The sequence below is a fragment of the Mesoplodon bidens genome (assembly GCF_964165515.1).
Source record: "Mesoplodon bidens genome assembly, chromosome: 2".
Lineage (NCBI taxonomy): Eukaryota > Metazoa > Chordata > Mammalia > Artiodactyla > Ziphiidae > Mesoplodon > Mesoplodon bidens.
The window spans coordinates 182,506,026-182,528,055 of record NC_138177.1 but is presented as its reverse complement, the minus strand read 5'-3'; the positions used below and the strand labels follow the sequence as shown (position 1 = coordinate 182,528,055).

The 22,030-nt window shown below is 48.7% G+C and overlaps 1 protein-coding gene across 1 annotated transcript; it reads right to left on the bottom strand.

Moving 5' to 3' along the window:
* Positions 1–190: 190 nt before the first annotated feature.
* NOL9 (nucleolar protein 9) lies at positions 191–21,923 on the bottom strand. Its single transcript, XM_081224154.1, has 12 exons — positions 21,495–21,923; positions 20,455–20,674; positions 19,810–19,937; positions 16,400–16,535; positions 16,180–16,276; positions 15,319–15,416; positions 9,058–9,219; positions 8,572–8,869; positions 8,093–8,204; positions 5,509–5,686; positions 4,064–4,197; positions 191–3,504 (listed from the first exon to the last, which is right to left on the bottom strand). The coding sequence occupies exons 1-12, from the start codon at positions 21,852–21,854 to the stop codon at positions 3,355–3,357; spliced, it is 2,073 nt and encodes a 690-aa protein (XP_081080280.1). The 5' UTR covers positions 21,855–21,923; the 3' UTR covers positions 191–3,354.
* Positions 21,924–22,030: the final 107 nt, after the last annotated feature.

The window sequence follows — 22,030 nt, the reverse complement described above, 5'->3', positions numbered from 1 at the left end:
ACTGGAGTTTATCCCGCTCAATACTGAAACAGAGAAAAGCTGCCGGGCACTTGCTGGGGCTTCCTGTCTTCCCCACTATGACACCCAGATTTCACTACCCTCTTTCGATGTTTTCCCCATAATTTCCCCTAAACAATTTCCGAGAATAAAATGGTCTATCTGTATACGTAACAAAATTACACAATTAAAGTCACATTCTCAAAAATATTTAATGATACAGAAGTTCACATATTAAGTGAAAAGAGCTGGATAGAAACCATACATACAGTTGGACACCAGTTTTATAAAACACACACACACGTGCATTTTAGAAAAGTACTGGACGAAACAGCATCCCAGCATCAACAGTGATTCGGTGCTGGTGGACTTCAGGATCATTTCCTACATGGGTGAACTGGTCACACAACTTTGAAAGCAGTTAGTGGGGTTTATGAGAAACTCCCAGGAGCGGGTGATTGGTGGAAGCCCTGGGACCTTCCTCTCCGGAGCCCTGAGCAGGACCCGCAACAGGAAGAACGGTGTTAAGGGAAACCGGCCCGGGGACTGCCGGGTAAGATGGTTTCCGATGGCGACAGTTTCTGCTTTGTCCCAGTGTGACTGTGAGGGACACAATCGTGGTCCTACCTTCCGGATTTACAACCCTCAGAGACAGGCCGCATGCTAAGAGTTACTGCTTCGCCTGCTGTAGACACGCCTCTCGCCCTCCTCACGCAGGGGCCCCCAAGGGAAGCGCTATCCGCCCATCTTAGAGGACACAGGCTCAGGTTAAATACGCCCTCAAAGCTACACTGCTAGCCAGCGGCCCAGCCAGGTGAACTCAGAGCTCCAACATCAAAACCTGCTGCCTTAACCACTACATGGCCTCAACTGAATCTAAGGGAAACAACTACCAGATGCTTTAAGAATCACCGTCCCATGTCCCTTGGTCCTCTCGCCATCTGTCGGGCAGAAACCTGAGTGCCCGGAAGGGTGAGGACCCGCCTGTCACAGGGACCCCAGGAGCAGCAGCGGGCTCCCTCGCTTCAGCTGGGGCCCCACCACCCCCATGTCCTCTCTGGCCAGCTACTTCCAGGATTCGATTTTTCAAACACCAAGGCACCTCAAGAGGCAGTTCACCGACCCGTCTCCCCTTTCCTAAGTCCTCAGTTCTAAGCTGGGGTCTCAGAGGATACAGTGGTGTCTGCCCCCGAGGCCTATCGGGGGACAGATGGAAACAGAACTACCTGTCTTCACAAAATAAAATCAACCCTAGAATTGGAGAATCTTTTCATTTTCACGTCTACCTGTCCTGGAAACAGATCTAGACAGCTGATTTTCAAGAACCACAAAATCAGTGACTAAGGGTTCTTGTTCTAAGTCATATATTCCTTTAATTTTCTTAAAATAAGCATGACCTGCTTTAAAAATCACATGCAGAAATGACTGTTTGTTAACAGTATCTCCAGCGCAGAACTCACTACCCATCCTGAGTCATCACAGACAGTGGAAATGACAGAAAGCCCAAGCCATCGCCATTGATAATCAAACACACCAGGCGGATGCACCGTTGCCGGTCTGACTGGCACACCTGGAGCTGACCACAGCGCCCTGTCTCCAGCATCTCTGGATGCTGACAGAGGCCTAGGTGGGCTCCACGGCCACCTCCAGCTGCCGTATGGCCAGCTGACCAATGGCTGACAGCTCCCTCTAGCGGCAACGTTTTGTTTTCTTTACCGATGGGGACTGAAGCCCGCAGCCTTAAAGGCCAGCAGGAAACAGGCTAAAAGCGAGCCTGGATTTAATGAAAACGCAAATGACAGGCCACCACTTGCTGCTAAAGACCTACAGTATTATTGTAAAGGTACAGGAACTTGGGAAGGAGGCAAAAAGTTGATGGTGGATTGTCTGTTAATAGTCTTTGCAAGGCCAAGAAAGAAAACCATGTACAAGTTAAATTTAGATATAAATAAGAAGCAACTAAGAAGCTAGAGATTAGGGTGGGGGGGTGGGGGGATGAACTGGGCGATTGGGACTGACATGTATACACTAATATGTATAAAATGGATAACTAATGAGAACCTGCTGTATAAAAAAATAAATAAAATTTAAAAAAAAAAGAAGCCCTTCCTGCAGGGCCCCCTTTGTTCCTCTGGTAGAAAGAATCACGACAAATACAAGTCTCCGTATGCAGATTAAATGGTTCCCACTGCAAAAAAAAAAAAAAGCAGCTAGACATTAAATGGTCTCTAGGGTATCACACCTGATCCTGGACGGTGACAAGGGCTCTACGAGATGAGAAGCCACGTGACTACTTAAGACCGTGACAGTCAACGGTTTAAATGAACGTAAACGTGAAAACCCACACATCCCAATAGCTGTCCTTCAACACATCCTGCTAGGAAGCTGGAGTTCACACCACCAGCTTGAAAGGCTGCCTCAGCGTCCTGAACGCAGAAATGGTGACCTGACCTGCCTGTCCTGATTGTTTACCAAAACCACTTCCAACCTGGGAGGTTAAAGAATCCTGACCACCAGGGAGAAGATGGAGTTCCATCGTTGGCCCCAAAGCCCCCTGGGAGAACAGCACCATCACCGACACAGATTCAGGTCCAGCCACCGAGCCCAAGAGCACGAGCTGCTCCCCCGGTCCTTCTTGCAAACAGCCTAGTGTCCCCGGCTCTGCCCACTGTGTGTTTTTAATCTCAGATGTGAAGTCAATTAGGACAAACCTGGTTTTCAAGAAGCCCCAAGATAGGCTTCCTGGATCTGAGAGCATTTTTTCAGCATAAAAAAAAGGAAGAAGAAGGGCTCTGGAGTCAAACTTTTCTCTCTGAAACCTTAACAGACCAAACAGAGGCTTAACCCTTGGCCCCCACACGCACGGACGGGGCTGAAGAGCATCCAGTGAGCAGGGATGGGAATGCCCCCCGCCCCAGGGCAAGGACCACGGGGCGCCACCATATTCTGTTACGCTCTCCATCCTGCTGGCCAGCCTGCCTTCCTCCTTGGGACGTTTCTGTGGCTCCCATTACTCTATTTTTATCCAGATGCCAACAACCAGGTACTGGAAAAACTTTATGAGGAATCTACCATGTTCTTTTTGTTTCAAGGGCGCACAAACTTTTCCCTGCTGCTTTACTCCCTTAGAAAATAAAACAGAAGACTAGGGCAAACCTCTAGGTCATGTCAACTTAAGAACAGATTTAAATGTACTCTGAACATATCCACGAGTTAGGCAGCAAACACTGCCCCATTTGCTACGTAAGCGCGCCGTGCTGTTCATGGCCACAGAACCCCATCAGTCCGCTGGTGCCAGCCTGGAGTCAGAGTCAAGCTCTCGGTAGAAAGGTCCTTCCCTTATTAAGAACATCAGGATCAGTTTGTTTTTCGATAGAATTTAGGTTTGGGGTGTACTTTCTCTTTACGTGTTTCCTCAATTTCTCTTGCTCCAATTTTCTCTGATGCTCCGGGAAGTTTAAAATTATAATCTGTTGTGATGTAAGGTATCGTCCCTTCGAGCCCACGCTGAAATGGAAACACAGAGAAAATACTTCAAATCCAGCCAAGACGGAAGACAGTGTTAAAAGTGAGAGTCTGAGGAAGGTCCCCTCACTGTTCAACCCCACAAACACACCGAACAGCATGAGAATGGGGGTGGGGCCTTCTCTCTCAAAGCGGCAGAACGAGCCGGTGGGGAGGGGGACACTGGTGCCTCCCCAGCTGCCTGCAGGTCCTGCCGTTTGGTTTGGGACCACACGGATGCCCTCGGCCAACGTGCCCTCCATGGCCTTCCCATGGGGACCCCTGAAGACCGTCTTCAGGGAGGGCTCATCATGGGGACGCCACCTCTGCTCTTTCCTCCCACATGCACGTCTGCGATGACGGCTCCACCACGGGGCTCCTGGCCGTGCGTGATGGCGACTCTGGGTCGTAGACCTTTGGGCCATGCTGACACCCCACCACGGAGTGTAAGCTTCCCAAACAATATCCTGCTCCCGGGACTCTCGCCCCGACTTCAGGTCCCCACTCTCTACTGCGGACACGGCCAGCGAGCTCCAGGGCTGCCCCCGGGGGCCGCACTCACCTGGCTCTTGAGGACACACTGTGGAATGGAAATGGTTCCAACCAGCAGACAGTTCACGTTCCTTAGCTCTTCCGGGGGCACAGGAGTGAGGATGTGGTAAAGCCGCTTCTCCATGTCGATCCCTCTACAAATTCCTTGAAAGCACACAAAACACATAAAAATCACCCTTTCTGGAGGATATCAAACTTCCCCACCACTCAGAATTGTAAAATGGCTTTTAAAGTAAGAGTTTCAAGTTCAACTGTGTTTTGCTTTAAAAATACAAAGTGGCATATCTGAATATCTGAAGACTCTCTGTACCCTTCTCCTTGTTCAGCTGTGAGAAACCAAAGTCCTACACTGTCTTAACTAAGGTGCACCTGGGCCAGGGAGAAACCCACCAGTGGGGATCACAGAGATGACTCAGTCTCTCCCCATCACCAATCCCTTCTTTACCATCTGTACTAAAGCATACGAGTTCTGTGGACATGCTTTTGAGAAGTTCAGTGTTGTATAAATCAAGAACACATATTAACTAAGGGTTTTGCTAATCTTGAGGCGTGTAGGCCCAGCCCCCTTCCAGAAGTATATACACTGACAGCTGATCTTAGTGAGCCGGGGGACGACCACGTGACGCAGGTCTGGTGAGGGAGGCAGGGACCCACGGCTGCCAGGCACCACGAGGCTGGGTCCACAGGCCGGACCTGGGCCAAGGGACGCACCAGGATGCGGTGCGTGCTCAGATCACCCCTGGCCGTGCGGGGTCCAGTTACACAGCTTTTCCACTAGTCCAGGGCAAGAAATGAGACGGGCACGGTGAGAAGAGATGAGATGGAGGAGTCTGACATTCTGAAAACGAAACTACCAGGCCTGCGAGTGGGTTGGATGCGGAGAATGAAAGCAAGGGGGTGCCAAGGAGGACCCCGGGGCCTGACCCAAACACCAGAGTAAATCTTCAAAGGACTGTTCACGGCCTGGGAACTGGGGACGGTGCGGGCTAGGAGGAGGAGGTCTGGGGAGAACACCAGGGAGGGGGTAGCTGGACCTATCAGGGCTCAGCTTGGGGCCCAAGTCTTAGGTGCCAGGGAGACACCCAAGCGGAGGAGTGCAGTGGGCACATGGGCTTGGAGCTCCGATGCTCCATTGTGCTGGAGAGACCCCAAGGACGTCGGCCTAAGATGGACTCAGAGCCCCAGCAGTGGGTGGGAGGGCCCACGGAAAACATGTCAGATGAGAAGGAGGCCGTGACCAGGCCCTTAGGAATCTTGGAGGAGCTGGCAGGAGGAGCAGAGAAAGAACCGCTTCCTTCCTGCCCTCCAGCCCGCAAAGCCCACCATACAGAAGACAGAGAAGCTCTCTGGCCACTCCAGCCAAGTGACAGTGACAAGGTCAAGCCCAGCCATCTACAGTTGAAGAAGCGGGTCAGTTTCAGTAGGTTTACAGACAGGTGTCCCTCTCAGACTCACCAAACCCCAAACAATCACAGATGGGCGTCTGGGCAAGCAGGATGGGCCCACTTGCATATCCTCTGACATCATCCAGGATCTTGCAAAGCCCAACCCAGCTGGCATTCACAGCATATAATATGTGGGTAGGAGCGACATCAGCGTGGACAATCCGGAGTGCGACGGCGTTGAAGGGGACCTGAAAGATACATGCGCATCCCCCTCTATGAATTCTACTTGAAAGACTGCTTTAATGTTTACAAGTTGACTCACCAGCTATCTGAAGTTCTATCTGCCAAACCACCTACCAAGAAACATCTAAACAGAATGCCAACACCAACCAGCATTTGTTTAGTGCTGCACCGTTCTAATACAGAGAACCTAGGAAACTTACACAAAGCTCCTGTATACCAGCAATACCTGCTAGAAATCTAAACTGAACGCCTGGAACTTTGTCTACAGAGACACATGAGATGCAAGTTGGGAGACATCCTACATGAGCTGAAGTTGAGGGAGGGAGACTATGAAAACCCGTCACTGAGAGGTCTCCTGATGGGAGAAAGTAAAAATCCATTCAGTGAGAAAAAGCCTCCATTCACTCCCTAATTTAACTATTGCAATAAGAAAAATGGATTGCATTCCCGGAGCACGAGGTAAATAACTACCTTTAACATGGAACTTTCTGGATAATTTCAAACTTTTAAAGTAGAAAAACTTTTTTTTTCTTTTTAATTTATTTTTTGGCTGCGTTGGGTCTTTGTTGCTGCACATGGGCTTTCTCTACGTGCAAGGAGCGGGGGCTACTCTCCGTTGCGGTGCGCGGGCTCTAGGCACTTGGGCTTCAGTAGTTGTGGCGCACGGGCTCAGTAGTTGTGGCTCGCGGGGTCTAGAGCGCAGGCTCAGTAGTTGTGCCGCACGGGCTTAGTTGCTCCGCGGCATGTGGGATCTTCCCGGACCAGGGATCGAACCCGTGTCCCCTGCATTGGCAGGTGGATTCTTAACCACTGTGCCACCAGGGAAGTCCCCCTCACATTTGTTTTTGAAGCCTAAATAATATGTGTAACAAAATGCTTTTCTGGGGACTTCCCTGGTGGCGCAGTCGTTAAGAATCCACCTGCCAATGCAGGGGACACGGGTTCGAGCGCTGGTCCGGGAAGATCCCACATGCCGCGGAGCAACTAAGCCCGTGCTCCACAACTACTGAGCCTGCGCTCTAGAGCCCACGTGCCACAACTACTGAAGCCCGTGCACCTAGAGCCTGTGCTCTGCAACAAGAGAAGCCACCACGAGAAGCCCACGCACGGCAATGAAGAGTAGCCCCCGCTCACCGCAAGCAGAGAAAAGCCTGCACAGCAACGTAGACCCAATACAGCCAAATAAATAAAATTTTTTAAAAACTGTTAAAAAAACAAATGTGAATTTGTAACAAAAGGCAGTTTAAATTACTGGCAGGTTAAGTTTCACGTTCAGTTACAGAGCATCCCCAAGTGAGTAAATTGCAGTAAATCAACCAAAACTCCGTTAAACCAACTGCCTTAGGTTCTTCAGTGGAGATGACTTGGAAGCCTGGAGCCAATCTCTCCATCAGGCTCAGAAAACGCATCCTTGCCCCCCGGGTCACGGCCCCTGCCTGTGCAACCTCAGGCCAGTGTGTCCACCTGGCTGTGCCCGGTTTTCTACGCTGTAAGCAGGGCCTGTAACAGCACCTCCCCGGCAGGCTGCCACCCCAGGTAATGTGCTCGGCAGAGCACGTGGCACAGCGGGTGCTCAGCACTGCACAGGCCACACAGCAGAGCTGAGTACCCTGGGCTCTAGAGTCAGGCTGCCTGGGCGCCGGTCCCGGCCCAGACTTTTACTATGGCCCTTTGGGCAAGCTGACTCAGTGCCCCTGGCCTCAGTTCTGCCATCTGTAACGTGGGGATAATAACAGCGCCTCGGTGAGTAAACGAGTTAACCCAGGCTTAGAAGAGAGCACAGCACAGGGTGAGCACTTAGAAATGCTAACTGTTGCTGTTTTATTCTGTCATCATTTGGAATCCTAATGTTACGGTGGTTTCTTCCCAAATGAATTCTTCAGAGGTTGGAATCCAAGATGCACATACCCTAGTGCCAGAATCTACTTGTGACGATATCTGAAACAGTTTAAGAGTGCTCTCCGGGTGCCAGGCCCTGCTGTGAGCACTCGTGAAATCTGCACAAGCGTTCTGCGAGGTCTGGCACCGCTGTTCCCAGGTGAGAGCCCAAGTTGCACACAGCCAGTCAGGGCAAGGGCGGAGATGGGCTGCCGGGGTGTAATCTCAGCACTACCTCTGGTATTAGTAGAACATTCTTAGCCAGGATGGAACCAGAGTCGGGCCCAGCACAGCAGTGAAGAGCTCAGCTCTGGAGCTGGGCTGCCTGGGTCTGCGGCCAGCTGTGCCACTCACGCTGGATCACTCAGCTCCCATCTGTAAAACGGGGACAGTCACCAAATCTACACCCTAGGGCTGCCCTGAGGACTAAATGAGTGAGGCGCTATAAAGTGGTCAAAGTGCTCCTGGCATACAGGAAGCCATAGGCGTGTTTAAGTAACCCAAATAAAGACAATTCCAAGAGTTCAGATCACCTGATAGGGTGTCAGACCATGTAAGGGACACAGTGGCTTTGGCACTGGGGGCTGCAGCTGGCCAAGGTAACTCAGCACTGCCAACTCGCGAAGGACTTTGTTATGTGATTCTCTGAAAAGTAAATCACAATGAGGTAAACAGAGATTTAACCTTATAGGCCCACCTCCCACTAGAGACATCACACAGATTCTACGCACACAGCCCACGTTCCAACCTTAGCATCTGCAGACCCTGCCCTTCCATAAACCCCCTGGAAATGCTTCAAGTCAAAGCCCCTGGCAAGCAGACCTGGAGGCCAATTCTGGAAGTTTCCACTGGGAAAGTAACCATTCAGAAAGTAACTGACTCTCCTTCATAAATAGACAGCTGTGACAGAGATCTGAAACATTTTAGAGGACTCTTCCTTTGAGGGAATTGAGGACAGAAGAATTGTAAGACTGAAGAAAACTAACTTCTCCCGCCATGATGCTTTGCTTACCTATTTCTTGGAGTTTTTCCAGACACAAACTCCGACTTAACGGACATCAGTTTGTATCCAGTCAACAGAACTGGATTCTCCTTTTCTTCGTCAGCAAATTCCAAACTGTCTGCAAACTCTGCCACGTGGAATCCTCGGTTTCTGGCTTTGGACGTGCTCTTTGTGTACAAGCCGTCCATGTCGTCCACGTAGCTCGGGCTGAGGTGTGGCATGTACCTACCCCGGTCGGAGCTGAACTGAACGACGTGGCTGGGCGACAGCAGTCGGATCAGGTCAATAAGCAGCAGGAGACCCTGGTCTACGAGGAACGAGACCACGGGAGCACAGTTAGTGCACAGAGAGGCGACGCACTCCTGCAAGAAGCTGGACTGCTTCTGAGACAAGGAATTGCCCAGAGACCGGGCTTCGGCATTAATGGCTGGAAGCCACGCATGTATCCCCACTGCCCAACCCTCCCGCCCAACCCACGCGCCTGGGCGGGCTTACCTGTCACCCAGCCCATCGTGTTGACGATAAGAGGGGACTCTCTCTTGTAGGAGCTGAACACATACTTTATTATCTCAATATAATTTTCAAAGTTGTTTTTACAAGAAGGCTTCCCATAATAGACCATTTTCTGGGGTGTCCTCTGGTGGGTGAAAGGTGGTCCTAAGAAGATAAAGATGAGAGTCATCGATCCGGGAGAACCCAAGAGATGGCGAGGGTTTTGGTCCAGCCATCGTCACTGACGAAGCTCCCCAGGAAATCCGAGCCCGTCCTACCACTAGGAATAGCTGTGCTCCTACTTTCGGAAGTCTAAGCCTTCAACTTCATACAAAGACACGCTCGCGATTACATACACAGTTAACCCCAACCAAGTCTTAATACAGCCACTCATTCAACAAATGTTTACTGAACACCTACTGAATGCTGGGCATTGTCCTAGATACTCAGGACATTTCTGTGAACTGAACAAACCTCCCTACAGGGCTTACACACTAAGGAAACGATGATTAATAACAGCAGTGGTCACCTGTTGGACTACAGTACTTACTATGTCCTATGTATGCTACACACACAATCTCTAGTTTTCATAGACACCCTGTGAGACAGGTAGCATTACTTTCCCGATTTTTACAGACAAGGAAATTGAGAAAGAGATGAACGTGACCAAGGTCACGCAGCTAGTAGACATCAGCTGGACTTGAACTCAGGTGGTCCAGCTCCGGAGCCGATACTCCCTAGTCACCACAGAGGTCTGTCCATCCCCTCTGGCTGGGGCCAGCGCCCACAGCAGACAGGTGGCCAGGACGACGTCACAACACAGTTGGCGGGGCAAGGGCCTTGGTCAACGCGGTTGGGGCGAGGCCGCCTTGGAAAGAGCTGGCGAGGCTCCCCTCCAGGTCGGGGCCAGGGGATTCGGGGCAGCCCCCAACAGAGAGGGTGGCCTGCGTAGTCGAGGGAAGGAGCAAATATGTAAATATACTGAGAATAACGGCAGCCAGGTTCTTACCATCAGAGAAGGAACTTATACATATGGAAGGGGGAAGGCTAACTAGAATGAAGCCCGGGTGCTAGATTAGAATCGGAATGATCAGTGCAGGGAACTCCCTGGCGGTCCAGTGGTTAGGACTCCACGCTTCCACTGCAGGGGGCCCAGGTTCGATCCCTGGTCGGGGAACTAACATCCCTCAAGCCATGTGGTGTGGCCAAAAAAAAAAAAAAAGAATGATCAGGGCAAACTCATGGCTCTTAATAAACAGACAGATACAGAAAGACACAGAAATATGTGTGTGTACATATATGTGCACACACACACGTATTATATACGTACATACATGACATGCGTGGGTTTAAGCATATGCATATTCCCTAACTCTGTCCACGGAGAGGATCTAGAAGAAATGACACCCAGAAGAAGATAACAATAGCACACCTAGTTAGAGTGGAAAACCCTGGCAAATACTATCTTAACCCATCGATCAAAGCTAACAAGTCTGGCAACAGGACAAACTGACAGCATGTTGATATGACACACGGAGAACAGCGTCACTTCTAAATCGAACCACGGGGGAGCCTACAAACGTACCCTTCGAATTGTCAAGGTGATAAAAGATAAGAAAAGCCGGAGGAACTGTTCCAGACTAAAGGGGACTAAAGGGATAAAAAAAGGAAAAAGAATTAAATGAAGTAGAGAAAATGTAAAAGAGGAACAATGAAACCAGCTAAAGAGCTAACTCTAAACAATTTTTTTGTTTTGGCTGTGCTGTGTGGCTTGCAGGATCTCAGTTTCCAGACCAGGGACTGAACCCAGGCCATGGCAGTGAAAGCCTGGAATCCTAACCACTAGGCCACTAGGGGACTCCCCTAAACAATTATTATTATTTTTTTTTAACATCTTTATTGGAGCATAATTGCTTTATAATGGTGTGTTAGTTTCTGCTTTATAACAAAGTGAATCAGCTATACATATACAGATATCCCCATATCTCCTCCCTCTTGTGTCTCCCTCCCACCCTCCCTATCCCACCCTAAACACGTATTTTTTAGAAAGCTGTTAAAATAAAGTAAATGTATTTAAAAATTCTTACTGACTAAAAGCATGTTAAATCGCTAATATTATCTATCAACCTAATGTGATACCATCTGCTTCCTTTAAAAATCAACTTAACAAAAGTCACACAATTATCTGAACAGAAACAGAAAAAGCATTTGACAAAATCCAACATCCTTCCATGATAAAAAACATTCCACAGACTAAGAATAGAAGACAACTTCTTCAACCTGAAAAAGGTAAACTGAAAAAGCCACAGCTAACATTTTACTTAATGGTAAAAGACTGTATGCATTACCTCCAAGATCAGGAACAACAAAATGATGTTTACTTTCTATTCAACATTGTATTAAAGGTTTTAGCCAGAGCTATCAGACAAGAAAAAGAAATAAAAGGCATTCAACTTGGAAATGAAGAGATAAAACTATCTCTATTCATGGATGACATGATCTTATATATAGAAAATCCCAAATGATTCACAAGAATGCTACTAGCGGTAATAAAGGAATTCAGAGTTGCAGGGCAGAAGATCAAAACACAAAAGTCAGTTATGTTTCTATACACCAGCAATTAGCAATATGAAGAGGAAATTAGAATAGCAATTCCATTTACAATAACTAAAAGAATTAAATCCTTAGGAATAAATCTAACCAAGGAGGTAAAATACTGCTTAAAGAAATTAAAAAGGGAGTTTCCCTGGTGGCACAGTGGTTTAGAATCCGCCTGCCAATGCAGGGGACACGGGTTCGAGCCCTGGTCCGGGAAGATCCCACATGCCATGGAGCAACTAAGCCCGTGCGCCACAACTACTGAGCCTGGGCTCTAGAGCCCTTGAGCCCCAACTACTGAAGCCTGTGTGCCACAACTACTGAAGCCCGCAGGCCTAGAGCCTGTGCTCTGCAACAAGAGAAGCCACCGCAATGAGAAGCCCATGCACCGCAACAAAGAGTAGCCCCCGCTTTCAGCAACTAGAGAAAAACGGCATGCAAGCAAAGATACAATGCAGCCACAAAAAAAAAATTAGGACTTCCCTGGTGGTCCAGTGGGTAAGACTCTGTGCTCCCAATGCAGGGGGTCTGGGTTCAATCCTTGGTCGGGGAACTAGATCCCGCATGCCGCAACTAAGAGTCTGCATGCCGCAACTAAAGATACCCCATGCCTCAAGGAAGATCCCGTGTGCCGCAACTAAGACCTAAGACCTGGCGCAGCCAAAATAAATAAATAAATATTGTTTTTAAAAAAGAAAAGAAATTAAAGAAGACCTAAAAAATTACAGACTGAACACAATCCCTATCAAAATTCTAATAGCCTTTTCCCCAGAAATGGGAAAGCCTATTCTCAAATTCATATGGAATTGCAAAGGGTCCCAAAAGGCCAAACAATCCTGAAAAAGAATAAAGTTGGAGGACTCACATTTCCCAACTTTTAACCTACTACAAAGGTATAGTAATTAAGTGTGGTGCTGGCCTAAGGGCAGACATAAACCAAAGGAATAGAATAAAGAGTCCAGAATGATTTTCAACATAGGTGCCAAGATCACTCAATGGGGGAAGGACAACAAATGGATATTGGAAAACTGGACACCCACGTGCAAAAGAACAAAGCTGGACCCTTCCCTTGTATCACACACAAAAATGAACTCAAAATGGATCAAAGACCTAAGTGTTAGAGCAAAAAATGACAAAATTCCTAGAAGGAAGGAATTAACATCCAGAATATATAAAGAACTCCTAAATTCAACAAAAACAAAGAACCCAATTCAAAAATGGGCAAAGGGGGACTTCCCTGGTGGCGCAGTGGTTAAGAATCCGCCTGCCAATGCAGGGGACACGGGTTTGAGCCCTAGTCCGGGAAGATCCCACATGCCATGGAGCAACTAAGCCCGTGCGCCACAGCTACTGAGCCCCCGTGCCACAACTACTCAAGTCGGTGCACCTAGAGCCTGTGCTCCGCAACAAGAGAAGCCACTGCAATGAGACGCCCGTGCACTGCACCCCCTCGCCGCAACTAGAGAAAGCCCACGTGCAGCAACGAAGACCGAACGCAGCCAAAATTAAACAAATTAATTAATTAAAAAGATGGGCAAAGGACTAAACAAGACATTTCTCCAAAGCAGATGTACAAATGGCCAATAAGCACATGAAAAGATGCTCAACTCCCGTCAGTTATTAGGGAAATGCAAACCAAGACCAAAAAGAGGGCTTCCCTGGTGGCACAGTGGTTGAGAGTTCGCCTGTGATGCAGGGGACACGCGTTTGTGCCCCGGTCCGGGAAGATCCCACATGCTGCGGAATGGCTGGGCCCGTGAGCCACGGACGCTGAGCCTGCGCGTCCGGAGCCTGTGCTCCGCAACGGGAGAGGCCACAACAGTGAGAGGCCCGCGCACCGCAAAAAAAAAAAAAAAAAAAAAAAAAAAAGACCAAAAAGAGATATCACTTCACATCCACAAGAAAGGTCATAATTAAAATAACAAAAATTGGGACTTCCTGGTGGTCCAGTGGTTAAGAATCCGCCTTCCAATGCAGGAGACAGGGGTTCCATCCCTGGTTGGAGAACTAAGATCCCACATGCTGTGGGGCAACTAAACCTGCGTGCTCCACAGCCTGCATGCCACAACTACTTTATTCAAGATCACAAGAGGCAGAAAATGAAAACAATCCAAGTGTCCATCAACAGTTAAAAGGATGAACAAAATGTGACATAATGGAATAATTTTCAGCCATAAGGAGGAATTACTTTTGACATATGCTACAATATGAACAGATCTTAAAACCTTTATGCTTAGTGAAAAAAGCCTGACACAGAAGGACAAATATTGCATGATTCCACTTATACGAGGTGCCTAAATTAGGCAAATTCATAGGAACCGAAAGTAGGCTAGCGGTACCTAAGGGCTGTGGGGGACTGGGGTAGGGAATGGATTATTGTTTAACAGGTACAGCATTTCAGTTTGGGACAGTGAAAGAGTTTTGCAGGTAGATAGTGGTGATGGTTATACAACACTATGAATGCATTTAATGCACCGAACTGTACACATGAAGAGCTAAAATGATAAATCTCATATTACGTATATTTTTGTATTAAAAAAAAAGCAGTGTGGGAGTTCCCTGGTGGCCTAGTGGTTAGGATTCCAGGCTTTCACTGCCGTGGCCAGAGTTCAATCCCTGGTTAGGGAACTGAGATCTTGCAAAGCCTCAAGGCAAAGCCAAAAAAAAAAAAAAAGGCAATGTGGGACTGATTTGGATTCTGAAACATAAAAAGGATATTAGTAGGACAACTGATGAATTCTGAAAAAATATCTATATATTAGTTAATAGTATTATATCAATAGTTAATAGTATTATATCAATGTCAATTTCCTTTTTTTTTTTTCTTTTTTTTTGCGGCATGCGGGCCTCTTACCGCTGCGGCCTCTCCCATTGCGGAGCACAGGCTCCGGACGCGCAGGCTCAGCGGCCATGGCTCACGGGCCCAGCCGCTCTGCGGCATGTGGGATCCTCCCGGACAGGGGCACAAACCTGTGTCCCCTGCATCGGCAGGCGGACTCTCAACCACTGCACCACCAGGGAAGCCCCAATGTCAACCTCTTGATTTAGATCATTGTATAGGGTTATATAAGACGTTAATATTACTGAAAAGTGTTTCCAATTTACATAAAATAAAATGGATGGGAGTTCCATTTACTAAAATGGAACCCTAGAAAGGTATTATTGGGTTTTTTTTGTTTTTTTGAGGCTAGAGGAATAGTTATGGGAAGACCATGAGTTTGGAAATGGGGGAGAATGTTCTTTTTTTACATTTTATACTTTTGTATTCTTTGACTTTTTTTTTAAGCAATACTTTTTTTTTGATTTATTATTTATTTTATTTATCTATCCTTGGCTGCTTGGCCGTGTTGGGTCTTCGTTGCTGCGTGCGGGCTTTCTCCAGTTGCGGCGAACGGGGAATACTCTTCTTTGTGGTGCACGGGCTTCTCATTGTGGTGGCTTCTCCTGTTGTGGAGCACAGGCTCTAGGTGAGCGGGCTCAGTAGTTGTGGCGCACAGGCTCCGTGGTATGTGGGATCTTCCTGGACCAGGGCTCGAACCCGTGTCCCCTGCATTGGCAGGTGGATTCTTACCCACTGAGCCACCAGGGAGGCCCTCTTTGAACTTTCTGTATCATTACTTTTGCACTGTATAAAACCAAGACATTTAAAAAGTATATAATACATACCTAGAACTGGTTCTGTAACATTAAGTAGAGAAATGCAACCTGGCGGAGTAAATTCTGTCTGTCCCAGATCACATTCCAAATAGTCAACGCAGGATATACTGAAAATTTAAAAGAAAGAAAGAAAATCTTAACTAGTTTTACTGTGCCCAAAGGGTAAATCAGATTGTAAAGATTTTATGTGATGGGGGCTTCCCTGGTGGCGCAGTGGTTGAGATTCTGCCTGCCAATGCAGGGGACTTGGGTTCATGCCCCGGTCCGGGAAGATCCCACATGCCGCGGAGTGGCTGGGCCCGTGAGCCATGGCCGCTGAGCCTGCATGTCCGGAGCCTGTGCTCCACAACGGGAGAGGCCACACAGTGAGAGGCCCACATACCACAAAAAAAAAAAAAAAAAAAAAAGATTTTATGTGATGCACAGGCATAATCCACCCCATGCAGCCTCATAGGTAGAATGCTCCAAAGATGACAACCAACACAGAAGAACGGTAAAGAGAAAATGGGACGCAGGCAAGGCCACAGTGTCCACTCATTATAGGGATAAAACTTTGCCTTTCTTAACATTTTATTTTTGAAATACAACAGAATTTATCCCTACCCTGACTCTCTGGATTTGGACAAATACATTTTCAGAGACCAAGTGACAACTCTCGCGAGCTCACCGACAGGGAGGGTGGGTATAGCTGAGAACGCCATCACTTCACCCCAAAACCTGGTATAACCAGATGGCCTCACTCGGCTGAGTGGCTCCGCAGGGTTGTATATAATCTCTACTTAGGGGTCAGGATGCATTCCCATCTAGTTTCTCAAACCGAAAATCCTACTTCCTGCCAAAAATCTAGCAATATGTCAAAAATACTCTTACCTATTTAACAACTGGTTAATCAGGTATCTATTAAATGTTGACTTTCCAATGTCCTGAGAGCCACAGACCAGAATGACAGGGCAGCCGTCGGCTTCTTCTGGAGGTGAAACAAACATTGACCCCTAAAGTTAGCCATCTTCTTTACGACGCTAATCATCAACAGTAACCCTCTGAGGCTTTGGTGGATAAACGCTAGACTGTATCGGTACGGATTACTCACCACAAGAAATGCTCACTAACTCTTCCATGACTGAAAAGGCACTCTCGGTCAAACGAAGGCCGGTTTTTTTTCTCTCTCTTCTGATGCCCACAGATTTCAAGGCGAAATACTCAGAGTTAATCTGGAAAGTTGGAATCTGAAATAACAATGTAAACTTTAAGAAAAGATGAAAACAAACATACTTTTTTCTCTCCGGTTCTAAATTAACAAGCCTCATAGAGTTGTGAGCTACAAAAGATAAATTTGATCCCTCCCTTTCTCTCACCCCCCAGATCCAACCCCCCAGTAAGTCTTGTTGCCTCCCAAAGCCAGTCCATGTCTCTATTTTCATAGCTTACGCTTACTTCCAAGCTGCCACCACCTCTGCGGGAGACGCCAGAGAAAAAGAAAATGCATGGAAATTTAAAAGTGATGGTCACAAGAAAAATTCAACCGAAGACCCCAGCTGTAGAACAGGTTGGTGATTTGGAATAAAGTCAAGACAGTCTCCAAAAACATCAAGCAAAAAGACAAAGAGGGGGCTTCCCTGGTGGCACAGTGGTTGAGAGTCAGCCTGCCGATGCAGGGGACACGGGTTCGTGCCCCGTTCCGGGAAGATCCCACATGCCGCGGAGTGGCTGGGCCCATGAGCATGGCCGCTGAGCCTGCGCGTCCGGAGCCTATGCTCCGCAATGGGAGAGGCCACAACAGTGAGAGGCCCGCGTACCGCCAAAAAAAAAAAAAAAAAAAAAGACAAAGAGTTGAAAGGAGGGACTCCCCTGGTGGTCCAGTAGTAAAGAGTCTGCTCTCCAGTGCAGGCGATGGGCGCTCAAGCCCTGGTCGGGGAACTGAGAGACCACATGCTGTGGGACAACTAAGCCGGCACGCCACAACTACTGAGCTCACACGCCTCAACTAGAGCCCGCGTGCCGCAAACTACAGAGCCCATGCACTCTGGAGCCTGCGTGCCACAACTAGAGAGCGAGAGGAAAAGAAAAAACCCACCGCCACAACTAGATAGAAGCCCGTGCACCGCAACCGCCCACGTGCCGCAACTAAGACCCGACGCAGCCAAAAATAAATAAATAATAAATAAATCTTTTAAAAAAGAGAGTTGAAAGGATGTGGAAGGTGAGGACATGAAGTCCGATGGCACTCTAGCAGAAGTAGCAGGAAACCACAGGAAAGCCACCGGAGGAATGAGAGCAGGGCCCTGGCAGAAGCAAGTGGGTCTCAGATGGAATAAGGGAGGACCCAGGAAGAGACCCCACCCGTGATCACACCCACATGCAATTCATCAACCCTGAGGAGAAGGACCTCATAAAAGGAGCAAGAATCAGCCTGGGGTGAGGATTCCTAGCAGCTATTCTGGATTCTAGAAAACAACGAAGTCCTTCAAGGTTTCGAGGAAAACTTCTGTGAACCTGTAATTCTACACTCCGCTCAACTATCAGTCACTGAGGGAAAAACAAGAACATCTTATAAAACGAGATAAGCTAAAGTTTACTATCTGCCTTATAGGAAAATATAATTCCAGAATGTATTAACGCGTAAGTGTGGAAAGGAAAGTTATCCAAGAAAGATCGTAGGGAGTATAAACAGTGCTGGTTGGGTAAGTCGCAGGGACAATAAAAAAGCTGAAAACAGGGCTTCCCTGCTGGCGCAGTGGTTGAGAGTCTGCCTGCCGATGCAGGGGACACGGGTTCGTGCCCCGGTCCGGGAAGATCCCACGTGCCGCGGAGCGGCTGGGCCCGTGAGCCATGGCCGCTGAGCCTGCGCGTCCGGAGCCTGTGCTCCGCAGTGGGAGAGGCCACAACGGTGAGAGGTCGCGTACCGCAAAAAAAAAAAAAAAAGCTGAAAATAAATGAAAAAAGAATGAGTTTGATCGTGGCATCTGAAACACTCACTTGGTAACACGGGATTTCCATTCCCTTCTCTATGGCTCTGACCAAGCTGCGGGATTCTGTACTAGATTAAATTTACGTGACAAGAGCCCATTCATTGTCCTGACCTTGTTTCATATCTTCCAGCCTCCAACCCCCTCCTACTCCCCAGGTGATAACCTTGAACCATTTCACAGCGTAAGGGGGAAGCAATCAGAAGAGACCTTCCCCTTGCCCCTGGCTCTGTCCCAGGCACTGCCTTCAGCCACTCTAAAGGAACTGCCTCTGCTCCTAAGGCCAACCCTCCACACAGACACCAGAACCCGCCCCTCGAGGTCCACTCCCCCACCTCGCTCCAGCCATCCTCTCCCTCATGCACCAGCGCGCTCTCTCCTGTGGATCTTTCCCACCTGCTGTGTTCAATCACGAGGTGTTTTTCCATCCACCTGAACAAAAACCAGAACTCTCTAGTTCATGTTCACTCCTCCCACCACTGTTTCATTTCTTTCTTCCCTTTACAGCTAAACTCTCTAAAAGCAAAATCCCTTACTACTAAACCCCTGAGTTCCGCTCTTCCCCAGGTCTTGACCCCATTCCAGTCAGGCCAGCCCCCTCAGCAATGCAATGAAACCACTCTTGTCCAGATGGTGATTCTGCACCCAAGTTCCCTTCTCAGGCCTCGTCTCACCGTCAGCTGCCGCGGGGCCTCCGCGTCCTCCAGCGGCTCCCCGACCACACCCGCCTGCTGTGCTCAGTCTCTTTGTTGCTCCTCGGGCTCAGACCCGGAATCTTCTCATTTTTACCTGTATCAACTCCTTGGCGTTACTGTCCTGTCTCACGGGCTCCGGAACCCTCTTCTGCTGAAAGCTCCCAAATTTACATTCCCAGCCTCCTCTCTGAACTTGACTCACACGCTGAATCTCTCACTTGACACCTCCAGCTGAATGTCTAAGGCATCTTTAAGCTACAGATTTAAGTCTCCTCCTGCAGCGCCCCGTCTCCGTGCGCCCAAGCACTCACACCTCACACCCAGTCTGTCTGATGTTCCTATAGTGTTGACTCAGTCTACTGGCTCGTGGGAGACAATTATAGTGACCGACCCGACTTCAGGAAATTAATAATAAGGGCAGCAAAAATTTGGAGTTGAAGAAAGAGAGAGATGGGATTAAGTGCAAGTACATTGAAATTACTCATTCTCATTCAGAGTTTAGAGAAAATTCATACTGTCTCATTAGTAAATCAAAATATAAAAATAAACATAAAAAAATATAAAGATAACCACTGAAGAAATATCAAAAGGCATTTAACCAACTATAGTAGAAAACGATGACTTTCTCTGGGGAATGAAGCTAAGGGGGGGTAGAAGAGACAATTTTCACGATATAGTCTTCTATACTAACTACTTTTAGTTTACACACATGTCACATTCTGTACGACTTACAGCACAATGTGACAGACAGACTGATCTTCCACGGGGGCATCCTACATAGTCATCTGACTGTTTTGGTGAAAGTAATTAGCAAAACTCTGAATGAAAACTGGTTCTACCTCTTGTACGAAAACGTAAGATAAACCTGGATGGCTGATTATGAAGTTCACAGTGGAGGTTTTCAGACGTTCCAGCAACAGAATGGAACACAGAGGAGAAAAATTCTTCATCAAACAGTATCTGTCATCTGTAAAGAGAGATATAAACTACCTTAGAAAAAGCACGCCATTAAACTCTATGTCCTTTAGGACCTCCCTCTCCTCTGCTAAATTCCAAACTTTTTGAGACTAGGAATTATGTTTGAGAGACTTTTTCAGGAGGCCATATTGCATGACAGGAACACACCTGGGTGGAGAAGTAGATCCAGGTTTGCTACCTAAATGCTGTGTGGCCTTGGGCAACTTTTCTCATCTGTAAAATCGTGAAAACAGTAGCTTCACTCTCAAGACCCTGGTGAGAGTTTAAACAGATACAGTAGAGAGTACAAGTTCTAGGCCATAGTAAGCATCTGAAAATTATTCGCCTTGTGATTTCCCCGGCCGTCCAGGGGTTTAGACTCTGCGCTTCCAATGCAGGGGGCACGGGTTCAATCCCTGATCGGGGAACTAAGATCCCACATGCCGGGCAGCGCAGCCAAAAAAAATTATTCACCTTATTATGATACATCCTTAGTAAATCATGCAGGTTTTTTTTTTTTTTATTACCTTGGTTCAGATAAGATCTGAGCAAACTTCGGGCTTCCCTTTTCATCTCTTTCTTGCTTTTCTCATGCACTGAGTAACGAACTGCATTGATAGTCAGGCGAGAGTGGGTATAGGTAGAGAAGACATTTGGGGCAGGTTGGCCTTGGCTGATGGTAAAACCAAACACCTGCACCTGGCCATAGAGGCAGGTCACACGACAGATCCCGCTAAAAGTAAAGCCCTAGGGGAAAAGAAAAAAGAAAGGAAGAAATAAGGTTACAGATTCTGTTACCAATGACAGAAAACTTCTAAGATCTTAACTGGCTACTCAGACATCAAAAGGAGGCTTATTTCCAAGTAACAGAATACCTTGTAGGTGACTATCTAGGATTTTAAACGAATAGATTAAAATATTAATATTTTTAACCTAAGATCATATCCCATGGCATTTACAGGGACAGAGAGTCTGGTGAACACTGACCCGGGGGGAGCCCCTGAACTCAGCTCTGCTGTACTCATGACTCCCTGTTCTTACAAAGGTCCAGAGCCTGCCGTCTCTCTCCCGTTCTTGGGTTTTCACCTCCCTCCTGTATTGCGGGGGACCTCCCAGACCAACGTTCAGGTGAACGTCAGGGGCCCTGCAATCAGGCTGCCAGGGTTTGACTGCTGGCTCTACCTCTGCTGTATAACTTTCTGGAAAGTTACCTAAGCTATATTCTTTCTTTCTGTAAACATTCCTAGCGGTAAAGACTCCGTAGAGCATGCATGAGTACTAAATGGGTTCATATGCCCCAAACACTTAGAACACTTACTTAGAGTCTGACATTTCTAAGCACTCGGCAAATGCAACCTATTATTATCGTTACTATTAAAGTCCCTCCAGCCCCGAAGACTTAGAATTCCCTCGGGAGGGTCCTTGTTACGCTCTGCCCAGCACCACCGCCCGAGGAATGCGTCCAAAGAACCCGCAGGGGGACACGGGCCTCTCCCAGCCTGCAGCTCCCGGGGCTGCGTCCCCACCACTCCCGCTCTGCCCTCCCGGCTCCCCGGGCGCGACCTACCTGCCCCAGCGGCAGCAGCAACACGGCGCGGCCCGAGCCGGCCGACCGCACAGGCGGGATGGGGAGGATCGCGGGACAACTGGGGGCCGGATCCTCGGCCGGGCGGGGGCTGGGGGCCGCGGTCTTGGGCCTCCGGGGCGCCGCCGAGCGCGACACCAGGCAGACGCCCTCCCGCCAGTCCGCGCCGGCCGCCTGGGCCTGCAGCAGTCGCCGCCGAAAGCGCCTTCGGCCGCGCCAGCGCAGCCTCCCGAGCCGGCGGCGGGGCCGGTAGCTGAGGATGAGGTGCGGCCGGGCCTTGCGGGCCCGCAGCCACGTGGAGCGAGAAGGACCCCTCTTAAGCAGTAGCACCGAGTCAGCCATGCTGCCCACCGGCTCCTGCTGCTCGACAATCTCGCGAGATCCCGTCGCTCCGCCCCGCGGCCCGTCCAGCGGCCTGGGAGCCGCGGGCGCCCTCTGCCGGCGGCCTCGGCAGCGCCCCCAGGCCTCACCCAGCCCCTTGGAGGCTCTGGCCCTCTCGCGGTGGGGGGCGGATCTGC